Source organism: Entelurus aequoreus, linkage group LG12 (assembly GCF_033978785.1).
Source record: "Entelurus aequoreus isolate RoL-2023_Sb linkage group LG12, RoL_Eaeq_v1.1, whole genome shotgun sequence".
In the NCBI taxonomy this organism is placed as follows: Eukaryota; Metazoa; Chordata; class Actinopteri; order Syngnathiformes; family Syngnathidae; genus Entelurus; species Entelurus aequoreus.
This window is the reverse complement of record NC_084742.1, coordinates 31,114,458-31,135,691: the sequence shown is the minus strand read 5'-3', so window position 1 is coordinate 31,135,691 and position 21,234 is coordinate 31,114,458. Positions and strand designations below refer to the sequence as shown.

The 21,234-nt window shown below is 41.6% G+C and overlaps 1 protein-coding gene across 2 annotated transcripts; it reads left to right on the top strand.

Annotated features, from left to right (window-relative positions):
* The first annotated feature begins 209 nt into the window (after positions 1 to 209).
* ccdc107 (coiled-coil domain containing 107) lies at positions 210 to 21,032 on the top strand. Of its 2 annotated transcripts, XM_062065665.1 has the most exons (7): positions 210 to 712; positions 1,900 to 1,966; positions 13,219 to 13,430; positions 13,489 to 13,558; positions 13,656 to 13,746; positions 13,950 to 14,053; positions 17,714 to 21,032. In XM_062065665.1, exons 2-7 carry the CDS (start codon positions 1,900 to 1,902, stop codon positions 18,094 to 18,096), a joined length of 927 nt encoding a protein of 308 aa, XP_061921649.1. In that variant the 5' UTR covers positions 210 to 712; the 3' UTR covers positions 18,097 to 21,032. The 2 variants fall into 2 exon arrangements, with proteins under 2 accessions (XP_061921649.1, XP_061921648.1); XM_062065664.1 differs by lacking the exon at positions 210 to 712 and having other exon boundaries at positions 1,517 to 1,966; positions 17,714 to 20,439.
* The last annotated feature ends 202 nt before the right edge of the window (positions 21,033 to 21,234 follow it).

The following is a 21,234-nucleotide window of genomic DNA, read 5'->3' as shown; positions in this document are numbered from 1 at the left end:
CATACGGGTTCTTCGAGCCATAGCAACCAGACTGGCGTTGAAAACAAACCGTTGCCATTACTCTTTAACCTGTCGCCCCTACGCTGGTTAAACCCGTCATTCTGCCTCCAAAATGCCGAAAAACTGTGTTGTTTTTGGTTGTGCTAACCACAACTGGAAACAGGGAAAACAAAGGTTGTATTCTGTTCTGCCAAAGCGTGATAAAAGCCCACAGAGACGAGACAAATGGCTCGCAGCTTTACACTGGGAAAACGAGGACGGTTCTCACTGGAGTCCCCCAAAGTACCGGGTCGTGTGTTCGGATCACTTCGTTTCTGGTAAATATAAGGAACAAAAATCCACCTTCTTAACCACAACTTGGCTATACGTCCGTGCTAATGTTGTACTTGTTGAATTTGTACCTTATAACGTTCGACAGCTGAAGTTGTTGTACAAAAATAACATGCGGTATATACTATATAGTCTATAGCCTAGCTAGCTATTTTCGAAAACCGGACAACGAGAGGATACCAAAGGCAGCGTTAAGATGGACACCACCGGGAAAACGTAAGCCAGGGCGGCCAAAAAACACCTGGCGAAGAACAGTTGAAGGGGAGCTGAAAGAGATGAAGCTTACATGGGGCGAGGCACAGAGACGAGGACAGCAGCGAGATGAATGGCGTCGAGTCGTCGAAGCCTTATTTCCCATCCGAGAAGAAGAGGATTAAGTTAAGTAAGTATATTATATGTATATATATATATGTATATATATATGTATACGTATGTGTGTGTGTATATATATATATATATATATATATATATATATATATATATATATATATATATATATATATATATATATATATATATATATATATATATATATATATATATATATACATATATATATATATATATGTGTGTATGTGTATATATATACATGTATATATATATATATGTCTGTGTATGTGTGTGTGTATATATATGTGTATATATGTATATATATCGATTTATATATATATATATAATATATATATATGTATATATATATATAATATATATATATGTATAATGTGTGTGTATATATGTATATATATATATGTGTATAATGTATATAGTGTTTGTATATATTTCAATCAAGAATTGTGTTTAATCGCAAACCGTCGACCCAATAATATAATCGAATCCTGAGTTGTTGTAAGATTAATTGCCCTACCTAATATAATGATTGATTACATGTTTCTGTGATCTCAAATTGTTGAAATATTAGTCACCGATTACATTGCGTAAAATTATCATGTTTAATGTTTGTTTGGCTTTAAGGTAAATATAAATGAACGTTGGATGAAGACGTTTGGACCGCAATATTGTTTTTATGTCCTAAATTCCTAAAAATCCCATTTTCCGGTTTACCCTAAAGGCAGCATGAGCTGTCGCAGGAAACTGATTGGGAGGCTTTCAAAATAAAACCCGTGTTGGTGCTATACACATCTGTCATATATTTTCTTATCGGTTTTTTTTTAATGTATCGTGTAATGTGATAAAAATAAAATGTTTCCACTACACGTTATGTCTTGTGCAGGCGCTATTGTGCCAACCACACGTTCAGTTACATCTTTGAGTGAAAATTCCCTCGGCGGAAGTTATGTTGTTGCCTTGCTCGCCTAGCCTTGCACGGCTCATCCATCCATCCATTTCCTACCCCTTGTCCCTCTATTTGGGCTAAACAAGCTGGTTGGAGTTCGACACATTTGGGTCGTCTCTTGTTACTTTCCATTTATTCCGGTTGTTTCGGCAGCCTACCTTTTTGATTTTGTTGGAAGCTCCGTGAGTTTGAGGCGAGCTATGGTCTTATCAACATCCCAGCAAGTCGCCTTGGCATTTACGGCGGTGATGTTGACGTTTGTGGTTTTCCCCAAGATGTTCAGCATTGGCGGAGGTAATGGGGTGAAGGAAACCAGGCGCGACTCTCGCTACGCCAGAAAAGGTGACGTATTTTTAGTGTGTGTACATTTTATGTGTATTGTGTTGTACATGTGTTTATTTGTTTCCCTAAGTAGGAACAGCTGTGCTTAAGAAGCCTAATACATTGTCGAACGACCAATCAGTCAAAGTTTATTTATATAGCCCTTAATCACGAGTATCTCAAAGGGCTGTACAAGCCACAACGACATCCTCGGGTCAGATCCCACATCAGGGCAAGAAAGAACTCAACCCAATGGGATACAATGAGAAACCTTGGAGGGGACCGCAGATGTGGGGAACCGCTCCTGGGCGACCGGTGCAATGGACGTCGACTGGATCTAGTTAACAGTGTGAGAGTCCAGTCCATAGTGGGGCCAGCAGAGGATCATCTTGAATGGAGACAAGTCAGTAGTGCAGAAACGTCATCAACTGATGCACAGATGAGTGGTCCACCCCGGGTCCCGGCTTTGAACAGCTAGCGACTCATCTGTGGTCACCTAATCTGTACCCCCCCTCTCCACGCAGAGCAGAAAAGAGACGGCAGATCAACTGGTCTAAAAGGGGGGTCCATTTAAAGGCAAGAGTATACAAATGAGTTTTAAGATGGGACTTAAATGCTTCTACTGAGGTAGCATCTCTAACTGTTACCAGGAGGACATTCCAGAGTACTGGAGCCCGAATAGAAAACGCTCTATAGCCCGCAGACTTTTTTTGGACTCTAGGAATCACTAATAAGCCGGAGTTTTTTGAACGCAGATTTCTTGCCGGGACATATGGTACAATACAATCAGCAAGATAGGATGGAGCTAGACCGTTTAGTATTTTATACGCAAGTAGCAAAACCTTAAAGTCGCATCTTAACCTATTGACCTATTGCTTATGGCGCGTGACCCCTTAAATCAGGGGTCACCAACGCGGTGCCCGCGGGCACCAGGTCGCCCGTAAGGACCAGATGAGTCGCCCGCGGGCCTGTTCTAAAAAAAAAAATAAATTTTTTTTAAATTAAATCTACATAGAAAAAACACAAGATACACTTTCAATCAGTGCATCAACCCAAACAACCTCCCTCCATGCACACTCATCCACACCCACTCACACAAAAGGGGTTATTTCTTTCTGCTACCAATATTCTGGTTCCCACAACATAGACAACACATCTGCAAGGGACACAGTCCCTGAAGCACACATAATTGTATAGGCTGCTGGTCCACTAACATTTTCATAATTACTATTTTTTATGTAATTATTTTTATATTGGTTTACTTTCTTTTTTATCCAATACATTTTTTTTAATTTATTTATCTTATTTTATTTTATTTTTTTAAAAAGGGCCTTATCTTCAACAGACCAGGTTGTCAATGAAATTAGATTTGTTTAAAGGGTTTTTAAAACCAGGTCCAGTCCAGATAATGTCCAAGTCGGACTCAGCAACACACACCTTCATTCATGTACACAGAAAACAATTAGGGAACACAACAGATTGCATATAATTTATAAACAAAATTACATTTTCAAAATAAGCATTTATGTACAGTCCAGATTATGCCCAGGTCACTCAAATTAGGGAACACAACAACAGATATCATATAATCTATAAACATAATTATACTTTCAAAATAAGCCTTTGAGGACTTCTCATCTTTTTTTTAATGTTTTTTGGCATCATTATCGTTTTCAACCATGTAACTTTCTAAAGTTGGAAAATACTGAATAAATGTTTTAAAGAGAGTAATACTAAGTGAATATCTGTTTTTGGCCTTAAAAATAAACATTTTACGGAGTACTATAATTAAATTGACTAAATCATGATTGTCAATGAACTCCTAAAATAACAGAAACCACATTAAGCTTCATAAACAAACCAATCCTTAAACACATTTTTTCAACTTCCACCCAAAACAAAGACACAATATGACAATACCAAAACAAATGCAGGGTGGATTCAGACTCCTGACAACAAAATCGGCAATCATCTGACTCTGTCATATTCCATCATTTTAACATTTTCCCTGTGGGCAAGAAGTTATAAATAATTTTAATTTGAAAATAACGATTTTGCACATCGATAGTAGTTTTATAGATTAGTTTGAATATGGCATCCCATGGCAACGGGCAGTCAAAAAAGTCCTCCCATTTTCCACATGTGTTGTATGGGGCAGCCTTCAAAGATTTCTTTATTAAATAAAAATTATATAATTTTCTATTTATTTTAGTTCCTTTTTGCCAACTAGAATTTCTTATTAGAGGTTTACAAACTAATAATTTAGTAGTTCCATAATTAATTATTTGTTTCCATCTTTTCCCAATTACTCCAGTTAGTTGATAAAATGAAAAGCTTGAGCAAGCATCACCATACATAGTTCTAAATTCATCATACTTCAGCATTTTACCATTCTCATTGATAATATCATTGACAAAAATGATTCCTCTTTCAAACATATTTTTCCAAAAGAAAGGCTTTCCATCTATTACAATATTAGAGTTCATCCATATTATCTGCTGCAAAATATCGTCTCTTTTTTCTGGCACATAAAATTGAAAACACCACTATGAGTGGATTGTTTCCTTTATGAACCCCGCCATGTTTCCCAGCAGACTCTCTACATAAGAAAAATGGGAGGGGATCACTTGTAAAAAAGGATACAATTTCTTTTGATACAGTACATGTTTTTTGTCCAAAAGGACATTTGTGTACCACTCAATGTTTAAATACATCTTTGGAACAATTGATGCTTTTAAAGACAGACACATAGCTTCAAGGTTGAGAAGTTTCAGGCCCCCATATTCATATTCTTTGTACAAAACCTTTCTTTTAATCTTTTCTGGTTTGCCGTTCCAGACAAAATCGAAGAACCTCCGCTCATAAATCTTAAAAAAGTTTTGTGATGGAGCTGGTAATGACAAAAACAAATAAATAAATTGAGGAATAATTAACGAGTTGGCAATAGACATTTTACCATACAAGGTTAGGGATTTCCCTTTCCATAATTGCATAATTTTGTCCAGCTTTCTTAGTCGATTATCATAATTTACTGAGCCTAGATCTTCCAGATTTTCTGGGACAACAACACCAAGTATGTTAACTGGTCCATCTGTCCACAAAACAGGCACTTTGCATTCCATTCGAAAGGACGTTCCCTTTAGATTTCCGATCCTTAACATTTTACATTTATCATAATTAAGCTTAAGGCCAGATTGCTGTGAAAATATGTCCAAAAGATTAAGAAGGTTCCGCAAACAATGAGGAAAAATCTTATCTTTGTGACTTAGCCTTTTCTGACATGAACTTCATCAAGAACAAACACAGAACACGCCTCACTGATGCACATCTGCAAGACTCACTCAGAGTTGCAGTGTCAAGTTACACACCAGAGTACAACACACTAGTTAACAGCATGCAATACCAGGCTTCCCACTAACTGACAAAGAAACAGATAACAGATTTGGTGTCCAGTTCAAAGTGTGACATGATTTAAAAATTTGAGAGTTTACTTTTGTATTTTACATGAGTTATTATTTGTACAAACATGGTGCAAAGTAATTCATGATTTGTTAAAAAATGTTAGTGGCTAGCTAGTTAAAATGGGATATTGTGATTTCACAAGACTGTCTTAGAAGTGATCATTTGAAAATGTTCAATTTGAAAAATGTGCACTTAGAGAAAATATAAAAATAAAGTGTTGCATATTGATATTTATCTGTTTCTATATATATTTATTGTGAGAAATCATTAAGATGATCAGTGTTTCCACAAAGATAAATATAATTAATTATTAATAATAACAGAGTTAAAGGTAAATTGAGCAAATAGGCTATTTCTGGCAATTTATTTAAGTGTGTATCAAACTGGTAGCCCTTCGCATTAATCAGTACCCAAGAAGTAGCTCTTGGTTTCAAAAAGGTTGGTGACCCCTGCCTTAAATCAACCCCTATACATATATATCATGTTTAGAATGCTTAACTAAGTATATAATCGATTTAGTAAAGTTTGTGATAATACAGAATGACTCATTGTGCCAAAGAGATAGCATCCTTTCAGCTTCACAGATACAGTGCATTTGTTGTGGCGCTTCATATGCACGTCTAATACATTTAAGTTAAAGTTAAAGTACCAATGATTGTCACACACACACTAGGTGTTCGGGAGCCTGTAAAGGACTGTATATTTACTTTAGGGGGATGCTCTAATTTTCACTATTTACCAAATAAAGATAGTCTAGGAGAGAGTGAGAGGACACCACTTATATAGTTAACCATTTACTATACAATATAATATACAATAATCTGACAATAATGAACACATATTAATTACACTCGTACACTCATCACCACTCACATGCTACCTCCCCAATGAAACCTCCCGCACTAAACCAATTACACAACACACACACACAGTCCAACCTGGGCCCCTCGGCTGGGCCAGAAGATAGTCTGTTGTGGTCCAGCTGATCGTTGGTGCACGTAGTGTGGGGTGAGTTGAAATGCTGGATACAAAGGGGGCGTTGGAGAGGGGGGACACCTCCCGTTGTAGAGTAGAGAAGGGGGGTGGAGGGGCTCGGCCGTGCTTCCTCTTAGCTCCCTCACGAGTCTAGTCTGGAGCGAGAGGAGAACCAGCCTCGTCCTGGGTCACCTCCCTGTCGACTAGCCTGTGAGCGCGAGCCACTAACACTTGTACCTCGCGCTGTCCACTTCCCTCGCAGCAAGGTAGCCACGATAGCACACAACTAAACTCTAAAACGTTCTCTAAACAATGAATAGTCCCAGGGGAGAGTGTCTCTTAACTAAACTTAGTCCGAACGTGACGGAACCTGGCGTTCGTGAAGTCACGTTGCAGCCAACAAACACAGGTGCGAGCTGCGGTGAGCTAACTAGCGGTTAGCTTGCGCTTCACCTCCTACTGGCTACGTGAAGCGACCAAAACGTCTTTAAACTTAAACTAGTGCACTGGCACTTAACTGTCACTTATAACAAAGTTAAATACACCGCTTAGAGTACTAGTTACTTATCTGATCTGCAACTGTTGGGATCTCTCTCTCCGGGTAGTATTACCGACGCTCCTCTGCCTGTCAATGCTGGAGCTCCTTTTAAACACTTTTTCTACCTGCCGGCGGAAACGGAAGTGCCCGTCACCATGGCAACCGTAACCGTGGCAACGATTAAACAACTAACGAAAATACATTCCTTTCCCAAAACAACATATGAAATATAAATAAATAATAATAATAATTAGTCCCTTAACAGAAATGATCTATATATATATATATATAACTAAAACAGACAATTTACAGAAATATGCAAACCTTCAGAACAGCCGCCCCCTGATTTATGTGAAGGAAATCAGTTATACTACTGAAGGTTTGATATATAAGCAGATCAGGGGGGTTTAGGGGGAGTCGGGTCACAGTATGAGGGAGTCGGGTCAGAGTATGGGGGAGTCGGGTCAGAGTATGGGGGGAGCTTGATAGGGCGAGGCACTGGTCGATGGTAAGTTCTCTGGCCAGTGTCCACTATTGCTGAGCGAACTCTACCATCCTTCCCCTTAGTGACTGTCTTCACTCTGCCCAGGAGCCAATGCGCTCTGGGTAGCGCTGGATCCACTATCATGTCTGGCCGCCCCATGAGGAGAGAGTTGGGTGTGATGGAATGGAGGTCAGCCAGGTCGCTACTTGCATATTCCAATGATTTGGAATTCCGGATCGCTTCCGCTTTGACTAACACAGTAGCGAGGACTTCAGCTTTGGGGACCTGTGTTCCAAGGGTGAAGTTTAGAGTGGGAGGGGTGCTAGGTGGGTTGTACTGGAAGTCAACTTGAAGAGGGGTTAGTTGCTTCTTAAGCTCCTCTGTCATGTCCACATTGTCCTCAATCACATCTGCTTTGATTACCCCAAGGACTGCTTCTGTCTCACTGGCAGCCTTATTGGGCTGGTTTGAGGGTTCCTCCATTTTGCACTCGGCCCCTAGGAAGTGCGTTTGGGTCTGGCTGGGATTAGCACTCTTCAGGTTGATAGGGCCTTGTAGAGTCCAACCAAGTGGGGTGTCCAGGGCGACAGGGAAGCCACATGGGCATAGGAGGATGCGCCTTGGGAGGGTCAGCCTTGCTTGATCGGACCCGATTAGGATGGTCGGTACCACTTCTTCTTCTTGATCAAGCCTCAACTCTGCCAGATGGGGGTACTTTGCCTTGAGTGCCTTCATTGGGTAGCCGTAGTTAGAAAGGCTCACGTCAGCCGCGGTGAACACATCGCGCAGGGGGTGCACTTCTCCTGGTCGCCCCTTTGCCATGATCTCCAGGGACACTATCTCACCCGCGATCTGGGTGGGCTTGGGTTGGATGGTGAAGATCTTCATCTGATGAGGATGACCTTTGAGCCCGAGGGCGGTGGCTGCCTCCTTCATCAGGATTGTGCACTCTGCACCGTCATCAATGATGGCATAGGTGGACATCTCCCTCCCATCATGGCGTAGGATGACCGGCACCATCTTGAGTAACACTCGGGGGTTGTTACCATGGACTGGGCCTACTTAGTAGGTACGACCCTCCTGGATCTCACTTGATGGGTCCCGGGGGTACTCTCCGGTCTCCGGCTTGTCGCTTATGGTATTGAGGTCGTGGAGGACCGTGAGGTGTATCCTGCCGCATTCCTTAATACGACAAGGCCTCTTCAGGGTGCATTGCTTGGCCATGTGCTCACGGGCGCACCTCCAACACCGCTTGTTGTCCTTGATCCACTGTTTCCTCTCTTCTGTGTTATTCTTCCCAAACTCTGGACAGTGTTCAAGCCAGTGGGGGCCCGTGCAACACGGGCAAGGCGGTTGTGACTTCTTGTCACCCTGCTTTGGGCCGCCCCTCTCACCATGGGGGGTGTCCCTCTCCTCCTCAGTGTCAGCCCCTGGGATCGTCGTCATCACCCGGACTGACCCTTCCTTCCTCTTGGTTGCTCGATTGGTCCATTCGTGGCCGCCGTACTTCAGCTCAGCTTTTGTTGGGAGACGGATGTGCTTTACCTCACTTCTCAGAAAGTCAGATAGCTCCTCTAAGCTGGCTGCTGGCTGGTCGGGGTGGAGCTGGTCGTGGCGCCGCCGGAACCTTTCCTCTCGATGTCTGGGCAGCTTCCTTATGAAGCGCTCCACGGTGGAGCCTGTGTTTAGTTCCCTGGCTCCAGTCGGTCCCTGCAGCTTCAGCATCGTGACCAGGGAGCGGATGCGGAGGGCGTAGTCATCCAGGGCTACGTCGGTTCGGATCTCGGGTAACTCCCCGAGGGCTTCAACCTCATCGAGGATGTGGTCCCATGGACATCCCCAGCGGTGATCTAGTTCGTTCATGCTGTCTGTGTAGGGAGTGAGGGACTTGGCGTGGGAGAAGCAAAGTCTCTTAGCTATTGGTAGTTTACAATGGAGTTGGAGTGTGAGCCACTTCTGCTGCTCACTGTGGTACGCCTGTGGTTCTCCTAGCAGGTACTCCAGGCTCAGCCGCATCTCCCTGTAGTTCTCCCTGCTGTCTTGGGTAAAGAAGGGAACTATGGAGCCAGGCGGGTGAAGAGGAAGTGGGTCATATGATCCTGTATTACGGCGGGCTGATGGTGATGGTGAGGAGGTGGGAGGGGCGTGTGGATACCGCACCCTACGATCCAAAAGGGAGTCCAAGCGTTCGTCAGGCTCCATTTCCTCCTCGTGTGCGCTCTGGGTTTCTGGGTCCAGCGCTCGAGACCTCTCGACGCTCCTCTTCCTTTCCTCTGGCGAGCCAGGCCTTGAGGGCGCTCTCGAGATCCGGCCTGGGGAAGAGGGCTCTGGTTGGTGGGAGAGAGCGAGCTTAGCGAGCTCCAGGCTCTGGACGGCCGCCTTCTCTAGTGCCTCCGCAGTTGCACGGGTTTGCCGTTCCAGGCGCTCCTTGTCAGCGCGGGCCTCTATCTGCAGGCGCTCGTCTCTAGCACGGGCTTCTTCGTGCAGACGCTCCTCTCTAGCACGGGCTTCTTCGTGCAGACGCTCCTCTCTAGCTAGGGCGTCCTGGCGCTGGTTCTCCTGGTTGTCAATCAACTGCTGGATTAACTTCTCTGAGAGTAGACTCTCATGGCTTGATCGTCCTGAGTGGCTGCTGCGATGACTACCAGTACGGCTACTATAGACGCTGCTACGCCGGCCAGAAGATAGGCGAGACTTTACCTTGGGGGGCTTGCCTTGAGGATTAGAGTTCTTGAAAAACTCACCCGGATGGAAGGTTCGTGGGTCGGTCCTGTCTAGTGGGGTGGCGGCATCAGGGGGAATTATTTCCTCACCGTTCTGTAAGTCGCCACCTCCTGGTGGATCCTCTTTGCCTTGGCTGACGATTTCTGTCGGCGGGGGAATGACTGCTGTCAGCGGCGGGCCCGCCTTTTCCTGTCTCTCTTCATCCCTTGGTAGTGAGGAGAAGGGGTGAATACTGGGTTGCATAGTTGAACCTAATTCTGGTGTTGCAATATTGTCCTCCGCCACTTGGGGTGCTTTACTCTATAAATTACTGGGGCTGTCAGTCTCATCTAGGGTAGTCAAGTGATAGTCCTGTAGTCTAGTGGGTAACCTACGCTCTCTAACAGGGCGTGTTGGTGGTTCTGGTTTTGGGGAGGGGCTTAAGGTTTTCTCACTCCTTTTGGACATCCTAACTAATTAGACTATCCGGCTCGAAGGACCAAAATGTTCGGGAGCCTGTAAAGGACTGTATATTTACTTTAGGGGGATGTTCTAATTTTCACTATTTACCAAATAAAGATAGTCTAGGAGAGAGTGAGAGGACACCACTTATATAGTTAACCATTTACTATACAATATAATATACAATAATCTGACAATAATGAACACATATTAATTACACTCGTACACTCATCACCACTCACACGCTACCTCCCCAATGAAACCTCCCACACTAAACCAATTACACAACACACACACACAGTCCAACCTGGGCCCCTCGGCTGGGCCAGAAGATAGTCTGTTGTGGTCCAGCTGATCGTTGGTGCACGTAGTGTGGGGTGAGTGGAAATGCTGGATACAAAGGGGGCGTTGGAGAGGGGGGACACCTCCCGTTGTAGAGTAGAGAAGGGGGGGGCTCGGCCGTGCTTCCTCTTAGCTCCCTCACGAGTCTAGTCTGGAGCGAGAGGAGAACCAGCCTCGTCCTGGGTCACCTCCCTGTCGACTAGCCCGTGAGCGCGAGCCACTAACACTTGTACCTCGCAGCAAGGTAGCAACGATAGCACACAACTAAACTCTACAACGTTCTCTAAACAATAAATAGTCCCAGGGGAGAGTGTCTCTTAACTAAACTTAGTCCGAACGTGACGGAACCTGGCGTTCGTGAAGTCACGTTGCAGCCAACAAACACAGGTGCGAGCTGCGGTGAGCTAACTAGCGGTTAGCTTGCGCTTCACCTCCTACTGGCTACGTGAAGCGACCAAAACGTCTTTAAACTTAAACTAGTGCACTGGCACTTAACTGTCACTTATAACAAACTTAAATACACCGCCGAGAGTACTAGTTACTTATCTGATCTGCAACTGTTGGGATCTCTCTCTCCGGGTAGTATTACCGACGCTCCGCTGCCTGTCAATGCTGGAGCTCCTTTTAAACACTTTTTCTACCTGCCGGCGGAAACGGAAGTGCCCGTCACCATGGCAACCGTAACCGTGGCAACGATTAAACAACTAACGAAAATACATTCCTTTCCCAAAACAACATATGAAATATAAATAAATAGTAATAATAATTAGTCCCTTAACAGAAATGATCTATATATATATATATATAACTAAAACAGACAATTTACAGAAATATGCAAACCTTCAGAACACTAGGTGTGGCGAAATTATTCTCTGCATTAGACCCATCCCCCTTGATCCCCCCCTGGGAGGTGAGGGGAGCAGTGAGCAGCAGCGGTGGCTGCGCCTGGGAATCATTTTTGGTGATTTAACCCCCAATTCCAACCCTTGATGCTGAGTGCCAAGCAGGGAGATAATGGGTCCCATTTTTATCGCCTTTGGTATGACTCGGCCGGGGTTTGAACTCACAACCTACCGATTTCAGGGCGGACACTCTTAACATTATTTAGCATTAATGATGGGTGTAGTAATCATTTCGTAGTCAATTTGTTGATTAACTTCAACTTGGCTGCAGCCGACAGCTGTTGATTTAGCCTTGAAACACAAACAACACTGCGTTTTACCATAAAGTCTAAGTGTAAATACTAAAGTGCACCAGTCAGTATGTTTCTTCTGGGCCGATACTGATTATTAGTAGTCAAGAAGGCCTATAACCAATATTTGGAGCCGATATTCACTTGCAGTAAAAGTAATTTAAACATGAATAGTATACGTCTGTAAACAGCCGGACAAGACTTTATGCAGGTTTTTTTTAACATTATTTATGAGGAAACGTCGGACCAGTAGCGACAGTGTTTTATGCGGTGTTAATGTTGTGGTTAATTTAGCACAGGAGTCCCCAAACTTTTTGACCCGGGGGCCGCATTGGGTTAAGATAATTTGGCCGGGGCCCGGGCTGTGTGTATATGTATGTATATATATATATATATATATATATATTCCGAGCACGATGATGTCACGTCATCGATTGGAAAATGCATTTTTAGACAATATGATTTGCCTGAGCAGCTAGGAGACACCGAGAGTAACGAGCGGTAGAAAATGGATTAGAAAAGACAGATTAAAGAAAAAAAGTTTTTTTTTTTTTTTTACTTGGGACTTCCCGCGGACCGGCTCTCGAACGCTGGCGGGCAGGCTGTAGTTTGGGGACCACTGATTTAGCACAACATTAGGGGATTACCACACCTTTATTACATGTGTCTAAGTTAAGCATCAACATTTGTGTTTGTAAATATAGGAAATTACGCTGCTAGTGCTGCAAACGGAGGCTTGTCGTGTGCTCGCCGCAGTAGCGAAAACACACAAAACAAGTCGAAGAAAGAAAGAAGGAATGCCTGGAAAGAAGGACAAAAACTGGAATTCCCAGCAAAACTTGGAAGTGGAAAGGAGCCCTGGTTATTACTACTAATTTACTTTATTACACTTTTTTATCTTTTAATACTAATACTGGTATCATATGTGTAAATATTGTAAATGCTGATGTATTTCTATTCTAATTGTTAAAATAAATTAATAAATAAAATCAGGCGATACTGATAAAAGAAGGCCAATATCAATATACGTCAAAGGCCAAAAATCTGGGCCGACAATCGGTCGATCCCTTATCAGTACATCTTCTGTGTTCTGATATGTGCCATGTTTGTGGCAGGTGGTCCTGGTCTGAGGGGTCCAGCTGCCAGCGTAAGCGCCCCCAGTTCCCATCAGTCTCCTGAAAGTGTGCTACAGATGAAGAAGCTGATGGAGCAGGAGATGAAGAGTAACAAGTACAAATCCAACAACAACAACAAGGGCTATGTGTTCACGCTCATGCCGCTCTACGCCATTGGGGTCGGAGTTTTTGCGGCTTACAAGTTTCTGAAGGTAATCTAAAAAGACAGAAAAGTGCATGCGAAACATGTTGAAATATTTTTAATTGCAGATCAAGTCTTCAGATGAACAGGCACAAAAGGACAAATTTGCAAAAGGGGCCAAAAAGTCTGTAGAAACAGGTGTGTTTTGCATGCACTTGGATTTCTATTTCAATACTTGTTTTAATCACACATTTGTTTGCTTGGAGTAAATGAATGTCTGTTTACTTTTCTGCAGAAAACCAGTTAAATGAACTGGAACAAAGGCTCGCCCAAACAGAGCGAATGCTCAATTCTATTCTCACCCAGTTGGACCCGCTCACAAACTGGTGAGTGACTTGTCATCCATGTTTGTGCACTGACACAATCCCGTGTTGACACTAGTTGGACTTCTTTGAGGAGGCGTGGGGGGCACAAACATACACACATGCACATACGCAGACATGATGTTGATACAAGTAAATGAGGCTGCAATAATTTACTTTAGTACAGGTGTTGTATTTGATAAATACATGTGTGCGTTGTCTTTCAGTGCAAAGAATGTGGCCCAGGAGCAAAAGAACGAGATCATGTCCCAACTGCAGACCATCCGCAGCTTGATGAAGAAGAGAGGAATGGACTGTCCGCCATTAAACGGTGAGCAGACGTTGGGAATAGTCCCACAGCAATTTTGCCGAAGCTGTGTGACACCTTGCTTGAAAACAGAAAGAAAGCTTTGCGTGTGATTTGACTCGTTGATGTAGTCAGCGATCTAAAGGGCACACAAGATGCAAAGCAGTTGTGGTTTCTATTCACATTTGTTATGTTGATTTGTAGGCCCATGTGACATGTTTCTGATGTTAAATTAATAATCTTTATTGTCCTTGTGCAAGCTAACAAAATACACCTGTTCAATGAAATGTGGGCACAGTTTCTCTCCTGTGTGCAGAACAAGTGAATCATAAGTATTAATATAAAATTAATATAAAGTATAAAAATATATAGAAAAAAAATGTACAAGAAAAATATAAAAACTGGAATCCTATACACTACACAAAATTTACATTGGCAGCAGATTGTTGCACTGGTTATTACACAAAACATTTATTTATTGCACTTGGTTGCTGATTGCACTTGTCCGACATTGCACTGGTGCCTGAAATGACACATTATGACGCAGTCATTGCACATGTTTTTATTTAACAGGATCATGGCCCTGCTTTAAAAACTGTCCCTCAGTCTATTAGTCCGTGTTTTCAGCAACCTGAATCTTCTGCCTGAGGGCAGTAGCTGAAACATCTGGCGTCCAGGATGTGGCCTGTCTCTCAAAATGCTGCCTGCCCTCTTGAGACAATGGGTGCTGTAATGGTCCTGTAGAGGGGAGAGTATGGCCAACTCGGTTTCAGGCGGTCTCCTCAATGATTGGTCAAAAGGCACTCCCATGACTACAGGGCGCCATGACTACTACCAACTTTAAGATGATCCAATGTGTTTGCGGTGCTTCTTTTGTTAGTTTTTCGATGTGTAAAAATGCCCTGTTGTGCACCATGGTGCTGCTCTATCCGTGAGAATTGTGAAAAGTTTTACATCGCTTTCCCAACAACCTGGAAATAAGACAAGTATGGGAAATATAGGTTTGCCATCAACACTGGGGAGCCAGTGGTAAACACACAACATGTCTGGGTTTTTGTTTTCGGACAGAACACAGAAACTAATACAAATAATAGCATAAGAAATTCATACATCTAAGATATGATTTGACAAAAAACAGACTATCTTTGAATCTCATTAAAACTAAAATGATGCAAAAAGGTTGTAGTTGAAGAGAAAATCAAACAAATACAAATAGACGGACATTGAATGAGTAAAAGAAAACACATGTTGGGTGCAATAATATATGAGAGAATGAACTCAAAAGCTCATAAAAAATAAACAACAAAGTGGCAAGAAATATGTCAATAATGAATAAAGCAAAATATGTTCTGGTTGATTGGCAACACTAAATTGGCCCTAGTATGTGAGTGTGAATGTTGTCTATCTATCTGTGTTGGCCCTGTGATGAGGTGGCGACTTGTCCAGGGTGTACCCCGCCTTCCGCCCGAATGCAGCTGAGATAGGCTCCAGCACCCCCCTGCGACCCCAAAAGGGACAAGCGGTTGAAAATGGATGGATGGATGTTCTGGACCAAAAATCACTCCATATTCTCTACTGCTTGTCAGTGTTACCTTATCTGAGGTGTTGTGCAGAAATATGGGGAAATAACTACAAAAGTACGCTTATTCACATACCATGTTACAAAAAAGAAAGAATAATACATAATGAGTACATACAGGGATTACAAATACATTGGAGGCAGCCACCACAGTTGACGTACTTCACACAAAAGTCCCAATTTCTCCGTGATTGTTAGTCCAGAGCTAATGGAAGACTTTGGCAAAGTGAGGTTGATACTTTCTTAATTTTTTGGTCGTTCTGTGTATTTTTTAACGTTTATTGCACTGTGGAGTGGGTGTTACAGTGCCTGCAGGTCACGAAACACCGCAGGAACGTAGCAGCAGAGTACCGTAGTTTTCGGAGTATAAGTCGCACCGGAGTAAAAGGCGCACCTGCCAAAAATGCATAATAAAGAAGGAAAAAAACATATATAAGTCGCAATGGAGTACAAGTCGCATTTTTGGGGGAAATGTGTTTGATAAAACCCAACACCAAGAATAGACGTTTGAAAGGCAATTTAAAATAAATAAAGAATAGTGAACAACAGGCTGAATAAGTGTACGTTATATGACGCATAAATAACCAACTGAGAACGTGCCTGGTATGTCAACGTAACATATTATGGTAAGAGTCATTCAAATAACTATAACATATAGAACATGCTATACGTTTACCAAACAATCTGTCACTCCTAATCGCTAAATCCCATGAAATCTTATACGTCTAGTCTCTTACGTGAATGAGCTAAATAATATTTGATATTTTACGGTAATGTATTAATAATTTCACACAAGTCGCTCCTGAGTATAAGTCGCACCCAACTATGAAAACAACTGTGACTTATAGTCTGAAAAATACGGTGCGTCAAATATGGTCGCAAAATTCTACTTTTCGCAAATAAATGTTTTATTGTATGTTTATGAAATTATTTTATTTATTTTAGATAACTATTATATTAAACCTGTTTGTATAAGGCAGACCTGGGCAAATTAAGGTCCATTAAGCTTTTCAATCTGGCCCGTCGGACATTGCCGAATCATATTTTTTATATCTTTAAGATTGAAACTGTAGCTGCCATTATGATGTGCAGTGATGTTTTCAAATTACCGTAAGTCTTGAACTATACAAAGTATTTTAATGGTTGGAATCTGCGCTTTTGTCTGATATTCTAGTTACTGTGTTAATCAAAGTCACAGCAGCTTCAGACGAGGCACCAAGCAGTGTGGGTGGGGTGCGTTTTCACAGAGTGTTTCCAGGGCGACCAGCCTGAAATGCGAGTGTCAGGGACAAACACGGAAGGAGATTTTTTTTACAACAAAGTTCTAAAGCTTAGTGATGTATCAGATAGTAGGTGGGGTTTTTTCGCATTCATGTTTCGCTGTGTTTGTTGCGTTTTGCTTGATTGTAAATTATGTCAATCAAGAAGGTGTGTGACGTTCATATGTTGTCAATATTCAGTGTTTTATCGTTCATAGTTAATATTTTAAAACCCACATTCTTTATTTTCATGTACATTCTGTGTGTCTCATTCAGTAAAAAAATTAAAATTCTATTCTGTTTTTTAAGGCGGTCTGTCATAACGTTTTTAGCATTCAATCAAACATTATTGTGAGGTTTTGTATTAGTGTCCCTAAAAATCAGATATACCGGCCCCCAGACACATTTTTTTCTCTAAATTTGGCCCCCCGAGTCAAAATTATTGCCCAGGGCTGGTATAAGGTATTTTAGTATACATATTTGCATCTTTTAGTTAATTTAGTTTCCAATTATTTCCACATATATCAATATTATTATTATAATATATTATAATACGATATAATTGCACAGTATTACCAGTGATCTATTCAATACGTCATTTTATATCCCCAAAATGACAGCATAAATGATATAAAAATACAAACATGTTGTGTGTTTGAGTACCAACACATTTTTATATGTATTTACAAGTTTTTTACATTATTTTATTTATATGATTAAATCATTATTGAATGTCTATTTTTAAATGTATTAATGATGAATTAGTTTAATGTTTTAAAATATAATCTTTGTGTATATTATATATTGGTACTTAACCTGTACATTGAAATATTACTTACCTTTCAGAGCCCTGCTTTGAGCAGAGTTTGGACAACCTGATTGAAACGCTGGGTGCCAGCGACACCTCGGCCGCTGATGTCTCCAGTGTGGACACGCAGACGTCCACAGCAGTGGAGGACTCAGCTGTTGGAGGCTGTCAAACACATCAACAAGGAGTTTTAGCAGAAGGTGAGGCTCAACAAGGAGGACTGAAAGGTGATGTGGTGGAAGAAAAAGGAGATGATGAGGCAGAGGAAGTAGAAGAAACTGATCAAGAGGAAGAAGACGGTGAGGAAGAGCAGGAATATGAGGAGATAGATTTAGTGCCTTCACCTGAGGACCCAAACACTAAGGAGACTGGAGGAGTACAACAGGTGTGCGGCCTTAGGCAACGTTCTAGAATGAGCTAACTCCACCACTCCTGGGCTCTGTCTCAATTGGACAACTTCAATTAGTATACCTTGTACAGTGTACTTAGTTCGTGAGTGTGCACATTTTGACAGTGTAGTGCTGTCCTCAATCCATACACTCATTACACACTTACAGGAATAATGATTGCTATATTTGTTGGCCCCTCCCCTTCTGCTAGGTAGCCAAGATGGCGACTTTTGAGGGTGTTTTAAGTGCATCATTCGGGCACTGACAGTGCACTGCTTTTTGCTGTACTTCTCATAGGGAATGTACTTATCCACTCAAAAGTCTAAGTATGCAAATGCACCAGTTGAGACACAGCCCCGCCCCCTTGATAAATTATATTAATAATTTAATATTATTCCAAAATGTAGATTTGTTATGAGTTGATCTTCTGCAAAACAGTGCATTTTCTGACTTTATAGGGCTGTAGTAGTAGCTGGTTGTATGCATACTATTTGTTTTACCACAGTGTCTTAAAAGGGAAATATTCTTTGACAACACTAGGGGGAGCCCTTGTGTAATTCCTGTCTCATAAAGTACTGAGCCTGAGCTGCTGATAACAGAATAGTGTCTGAATATGTTGTGTGTTGTATGTAATAAAACATAGGGTTTAATGATTTGTCCACTGCATATGTATCTATTTTTATTTCCTTACTTGCATAATATTTGTTGCATGATAAAATAATTTTTAAACCCCAAAAATGAATTTCTATTTGCCAGCGCTTTTATTGTTTGATACTAATCCTAATCAACAACTTCAATCTTGTGGATAGTTAATTACATCAGAAATACTTGACACTGAATTTTCCTACTGCTGGACAAAAATTACAACATACAATTATTATTATTATTTAAACCATCATTGCCCTAATTATAACTCATTTATTTTCAAGGATCTATTTCCCCCATATAATTAACTAACACAACAAAATATTTGATTATCCTCAATTTTTTGCTCAATGCACATTCATGTGTTTTTAAAAAAAAAAAAAGGAATAAATGGATGAAGAAGGCCGGTTTGACTTCAAGCTCTGAATGTTTTGTAGTTGCGTAATTTATGTAGCTATGTACTACATGCAGAATCAAATTGATATTCAAAGTAGAATAAGTACAATAATACATTTACTGTATGTATTGGATTATTATCGTATAATAAAAAGTAAAATCAATATTTTTATATAGCACTATTCCATGTAATCAAAGATGCCCTTTTGACCCTGTGACAGACCAATGCAGGGGTCGGCAACCCTAAATGTTGAAAGAGCCATATTGGACCACAAATACAAAAAAGTAATCGGTCTGGAGCCGCAAAAAATGAAAAGACTTGTATAATTGTTATAATGATGACAACACGTGATGCAAGTGGCTGAAATTAGCCTACTATCAGATGACCATGTGTCGCAGGTTGAAGCAAATCTTTGTTGACAGAAATGTTGAAATGTAATATTTATTCTACACACTTTTACAACATTGGAAAACATTAGTACAACTTCTCAGAGGGTGAGCTAACTCCTGGAAATGACTGTCTTAGAATGGCCAAAGGTGTAGATGTGTGTGATCCAAGTTAAAGGAAACGACAATGGGTTTATTACAATCTTTGCTAGCTGGGTAAGGTTTGCTGTGGTCTGGAACAATGTGGTGCACAAACAACTATCAGAAATGCAGCCAGAATATATTACATACAGATAATGTGTCATGAAACATGGAAAAATAAACTAAATACACATAAGTAAAGGAAATTAAATGAGCTCAAATATAGCTACATATGAGGTACAACGATGCAATATGTACATACAGCTAACCTAAATAGCGTGTTAGCATTGATTAGCTTGCAGTAATGCAGTGACTAAATATGCATGATTAGCACTCAACACTTAACGATTACATCAACAAAGCTTACCTTTCTGCATTCACACACAGCATAACACGTTTGGTGGACAAGGGAGTGGCATAAAACATGTCTTTCTGTGGCAGCGTCGGAGAAAGTTGTACATGTAAACAAACTGTTGAGTCACAGTCCACACAATGGTGAGTTCAAGGGGCGCTGAAATTAGTAGGACAAAACGGCGCTCTCCAAATACTCTCATCAATGAAGCATAAATACAAACATATTAAACAGTGGGCTTTCTAATGTGTCGTGTTTGTCCTCCTACAGAAACCATATTACAACAAAAAACATATTTTCATCCCATTTTTTTCTCCATTTCCATACATTTTTGAAAGTGTTAATACTTGTGTTTATTTTAATCTATATGCAGATGCCGTTCACCATTTTACGCTGCAAGACAAATAAAGTCACTTTGAATCTTGAAGCATGTTCCCTGGGGTCACATGTGTACACACTTATTTACTCATTTATTTACTGACTGTTCTGTTATAAACAGAGAACAAATGAATGGAATAAAACTGCTATGATACGAAAAGGGCAGTGGTGTGACGTCAGGGCCAGCAAGGCCTTCTCTGCTGGCCTAACATAACCAGAAATCATGATCATAATTAAAGATAAAAGTAATTTTGAATTTACTTTCCCTAAATATCTAAAATCAGAATCAGAATCAGAAATACTTCATAAATCCCTGAGGGGAAATTAAATTTTTTAGCACAATCCCATTCAAGATCAGACAAAGGGGGGCCAGACTGAGGCCAAGGGAAAAAACAACTCATAGCCATAGCACACCATCCATCCATCCATCTTCTTCCGCTTATCCGAGGTCGGGTCGCGGGGGCAGCAGCCTAAGCAGGGAAACACAGACTTCCCTCTCCCCAGCCACTTCGTCCAGCTCTTCCCGGGGGATCCCGAGGCGTTCCCAGGCCAGCCGGGAGACATAGTCTTCCCAACGTGTACCGAGTCTTCCCCGTGGCCTCCTACCGGTTGGACGTGCCCTAAACACCTCCCTAGGGAGGCGTTCGGGTGGCATCCTGACCAGATGCCCGAACCACCTCATCTGGCTCCTCTCGATGTGGAGGAGCAGCGGCTTTACTTTGAGCTCCCCCCGGATGGCAGAGCTTCTCACCCTATCTCTAAGGGAGAGCCCCGCCTCCCGGCGGAGGAAACTCATTTCGGCCGCTTGTACTCGTGATCTTGTCGCCATAGCACACATCCCTCTTAAATGTGTGTAAGAGGGAAACATCAA

Excerpts from the sequence above, each read along its gene's own strand:
- ccdc107 (XM_062065664.1), top strand. The coding sequence starts at position 1,825 with ATGGTCTTATCAACATCCCAGCAAGTCGCCTTGGCATTTACGGCGGTG. Across the intron at positions 13,747-13,949 it reads TTGGACCCGCTCACAAACTG|TGCAAAGAATGTGGCCCAGG; the intron begins GTGAGTGACTTG and ends GTTGTCTTTCAG. Across the intron at positions 14,054-17,713 it reads GGACTGTCCGCCATTAAACG|AGCCCTGCTTTGAGCAGAGT; the intron begins GTGAGCAGACGT and ends CTTACCTTTCAG.